Genomic DNA, 4411 nt, shown 5'->3' with positions numbered 1-4411 from the left:
CCAGCCTCGACTCTCTTCCCCGCAGCCCCGGCATCACCTCCCCTTGCCCGGCCGTGCCACTCCTTAGGCCGCGCAGGGTGATCGTGGGAGCGAGTGGGCAGCAGCTCTCCCTGTACTGGAGAGGAGGGAGCGGCGGGGCTACGGCAAGGGGACTTTTAGTGTCCCGGGAGACCCGCGCGTCCCCCAAGCGCCCGGAGACCGTGATCCGGATCGAGCTACGCGCGAGTCCCCCGGGCACCGCCGGCGGCCGGGAGGAGGTGCGGGGCTCACCCGCTCGGTCCTAGGAACCCGAGTAGCCCATGGCGGGCAGCGACGTGGCCTGTGAGGGGCCAACGAGGAGGGGAGGCGCGACCCGGAGCCCCGGGGCTCCCGGGGGGCTGCGCAGCCAGGCAGCAGCTAGTGGTCCCGAACCGCTGTCCGCTACAGATGCTCCGGCGGAACGCGGAGCGCTGCCCGCCTGGATGCGCCTCTACTTCTACGGGATGCATGGCATCACCCTGGACGTGCTGGTGTCCTCGGCCAGGCGCTTCGCCCGCAGCCTGGATCTGCGGATGTTGGGCTTCTCGTCGCCCTACCGCTGCCTCCTGCACTCGCTCACCCACTTCGCCCTGGAGCAGCTCTACCTGCAGCGGCTGCGCTGCCCCAGCTCCTTCCTCTTCAATTTCCTGCTCTACCCCTGGGCGCACGTGGGGTTGCAGACCCTGGCGGGCCAGGCACTGCTGCTCAGTCTAGGCGGCGGGCCGGGGGGCGCGGCGGCGCCAGGGGCGCTCGACCTGGCGCTGCAATACGTACTGGCGCTCTACCACGGCCAAGTGTTCCTGAAGCGCTTCCTGCGTTTGCGATACCCGCGGCAGCTCCAGCAGCAAACCAGGGACACACTACCGGCAACCCCGGACGCCCGAGTCCTTTTGGAGGCGGGAAGAGGACGACATGGACCCCGGAGCCCCAAGGGCGCAGAAGGAGCCCCCAGCCAAGGTCTGCCAGACCTCCTCCGCTTCCTTTTCTTCGGAATGCATGGCTTTCTGGATGAGATCTTCTTCACCTTTTTCTTCAATGTTCTGGGGCAGGGGGACGGATCCAGCAGTGGGCACACATCGCTCTGGTCCTTCTTCATGTATGGCAGTTGTAGCTTTGTGGTTGAAAAACTCTACTTCCACCTTCACTACAGCCGTGGCTGGGGCACCTGGAAGAGGGTGCCCATCTATGTGATCTTTATCTATGCGTGGGAGTTGTCCTGGGGTCTGGGGCTTCGCATGTGTGGGGCCTGTTCCTGGGACTATTCTCACTATCCGCTCAATTTCATGGGCCTCATCACGTTGATGTATTTACCTGGTTGGCTATTCCTTAGTGTGTACCAGGACCTACTGTCCAACGTGTTGTGGAGGGTGCAGTATGTTCCAACAAACTAAGACTGGAAAATAAAAAGAAAAGAAAGGAAGGAAGGAACCTGACGATTGGATGCAATTTATTTTTACACATTTAACACAAGGTGGCTTTGTTTTCAGTCTTTTAATTTTTATACAGTTTACTAAGCTCTTCTAACTTGTTTTACTTGACGTTTCAGTTTTCCAGACTGCTCGGAATCTATATGTAAAGTTCAGTACTTTGAAGTGTTACTCAAAACTAACTCAAATTGTTTAACTCATCAATAATTTAAACCTTTTCGAGGGCAAACAACTAAACCACTCTATCTTAAACATCAGAAACCAGTAATAGTCACTGACCCTCGACGAGTGATAACCACTTATTTTTCTGTTCTTCCGTAAAAGTTTTCAGATCAGAGACCAGTGATTTTTACAAGTTCTTGATTTAATGAGCTGTTTACTTTCTTTGTAATGCAATTTCATTTTGTTTTCTTGCCATGTTGACCAATGGCAGCTGAAAATCTATGTCTTGTATGTTCTTCAGAAACTTCAGCCACAGCTCTTAAAGTGCCTCTGTCTAGTCTACCCGTGAGAGGAAGACCGCAAGGGTGAAAAACATCCCATGAACACATTTTAACAAGAGCAGTCTTTTGTGTCAACTCCAACAGGTGACACTGTGTTGGTAACATTTGGTCACCGTCTTGGAAATGATTGCTTTCCAACGTTGGCTAGCCTTAAACACTATTTATGTTAACGTTGCTCAGAACACATTATCTAAACTTTTGTAACTGTGCAATAACCTAAATGTTTGCCCTAGATGTCCCAGGGTCAAGTGAAATTATACCACCTTCAATGGTGTTCTAACTCTAAGGCCCCTTTTTCCTACATGGAGCTTCAAATATAGAAACAGTATCTTGGAATAAAATGAATCTTAATTTTCCCTCTAATTACATTAGGCCTAATTGTTTTCTCTACTTACTGATACGTTTTCACCTTATTTCTCTCACAGTCCCCCCCCCACACACACACTCACACACTTTTTTCCTTTCAGGCCCAGAATTAGGGGTCAGGCCTGATGTAGTAATGCACCTTATAAATGCATCAGAGCTTTGGACAGCTTATGATTAATTAATGTCTAAAAGCTCCAAAGTTAAATGAGATGATGGAAGCCATTCTAAGAAATGATATCTAATTGATTAATAATGTACTCTGAGGGTATTTGTTGTTTTATTGTACTCAGAGGAGAGAGTGGAATAGAGCGCAGCTCAGCCAAGGATGACTAATAACCTCTCAGCTTTCAGTTCGAAGATAATTAGGAAAACTTAGAATGTGTATTAATGGGTTTGAATTGTCCAATTGCCTGTGCTGTAAAAAGGGATGGTTTCTGTTTCGAAAAAAAGAAAGAAAGAAAGAAAGAAAGGTAGGTTTGCTAGGAGAATAGCAAAGAATGTGTGTTTAGGTTTGATGTCAGATGCATCAGATTTGATACTCTAATCCATCCTGTGAGGTTGTGAGCTAAATTATAAATGTCACAGAGTCAACCCCACCTGTGAAATGGAAGAGAGCAAGCTACTTGCTCTCATCAGTCACAACTTAAAAGTAAGCTCCATACTTGCCAAAGGTTTTCTCTCTGGTTCTTTACGACGCTCTGTAACAGGTCAACGGTTTCTGAAAATTACTGGTTACTGGAGAGGAAAATAGGGAAGTAGAGACAGGAGAGTTAGGAAGATGCAGGACGAGATATTTGTAATGCAAATGTGACGCATGCAGGGGAACCTGAGGGAAGGGTGGCCCCACTGCACACCCCCACCTTCCTGTGAATGGCCACTCAGCTCCTTGGCTGCTGAAATGCTTACCAGTTTGTTCCCACTCTGTCCCATCTCACCTCCAGCATAAGCTGCTCTCAGAGCCACTGAGAAGCCTGCTAACCTCCTCCAGCTCAGAAATCGCCCACTTAGGAACACCTGCCTTATTATTTTCTTTTTAATTCTGTGCTCATCAATGGGGTAGAGTAAGGTCTTTCAGACATTGGACTTGTTCAGGAAATAGTTACCCAGCCTCCAGTAATTAGTAGACGCTTCTCAGGACTGTGTATACACAGTAATGAACCAAATATCTCTGTCCTTATAAAGCTGGAAATGGACCGTATTGATTCTGTGAAATTGTACTTCTTTTTTCTGTTTGTGTTTTTGGTTTTTGCTGTTGTGTTTTTTTTTTTTTTTCAAGACCACTGTTTCTGTAATAGGTGATGAGCAACAAGAGTTAGAACTCTCATCAGTCCTGTCCCTGGAACATAACAATCCATTCTTCCAAAAAAGTAACAAGACTAACAAACCCCCCACCCCCTATCTCCACCAAGTGCTAGCAGTGAATACAGGACGTGATTAGGCTGGGTGGTAACTCAGTATAATGTCTTAGAGCTTCTCATTTTGTGTTTGCTCAACTGCTTTAAGAAGTTGCTGTGATCTTTGACCCTTCAGGATAAGGGAACCAACAAATCATTTAACTTTGTTATTATTAGTAGTTTAGAAGAGGAAATAGTAAGGCGGTATGGTAGATAATATTTAAATAGCGTTTGCTCTCTGACAAAACTTCTCTAAAATATATATATATTAGACAGATATTGAATTAAGAACACATTCTTACATTCTATGCCTTAAGTGAATATACATACAGTATATATTTTAAATACATATTTATGTATGCATACATATTCACTTAAACTTTCAAGAACCCTGCTTTTATAGATGAAGGCAATAAAACTGAAGCCCAAATGGATTCCGTTAACTACTTGAGTTATACAGCTTTTGAGCATTTGTATTTGAGTTAGTGGATGCTGGACTCCAATCTGTTCTTAACAGCAGCTTGGTTGTGCCTCAGTCTACTGGCCTCAGTGATTTGGGTCTTGTCTGGACTGTTCTTCCCTTGACTGAGATTTACACAAATAGCTGTATAAAAGGTAGACATTGTTTGCAAAAGACTCACTTTGGGTTTTTTTTTTATTATGTGGTACATAGCAAATGAATTAATATCAGGATACATAACTG

General features: G+C 46.4%; 1 protein-coding gene across 1 annotated transcript; it reads left to right on the top strand.

Moving 5' to 3' along the window:
• Nucleotides 1-285: 285 nt before the first annotated feature.
• On the top strand, nucleotides 286-3583 carry Tmem229a (transmembrane protein 229A). Its single transcript, XM_041675753.1, has one exon. The coding sequence runs from the start codon at nucleotides 300-302 to the stop codon at nucleotides 1407-1409; it is 1110 nt and encodes a 369-aa protein (XP_041531687.1). The 5' UTR covers nucleotides 286-299; the 3' UTR covers nucleotides 1410-3583.
• Nucleotides 3584-4411: the final 828 nt, after the last annotated feature.

Source organism: Microtus oregoni, unplaced genomic scaffold, assembly GCF_018167655.1.
Source record: "Microtus oregoni isolate MIOR12 unplaced genomic scaffold, Mior012 000026F_ref0000081, whole genome shotgun sequence".
Taxonomy (NCBI): domain Eukaryota; kingdom Metazoa; phylum Chordata; class Mammalia; order Rodentia; family Cricetidae; genus Microtus; species Microtus oregoni.
The sequence above is the reverse complement of the archived record's forward strand: the minus strand, read 5'-3'. Positions and strand labels throughout refer to the sequence as shown.

Coding starts and splice junctions, on each gene's coding strand:
- Tmem229a (XM_041675753.1), top strand. CDS start 300: ATGGCGGGCAGCGACGTGGCCTGTGAGGGGCCAACGAGGAGGGGAGGC.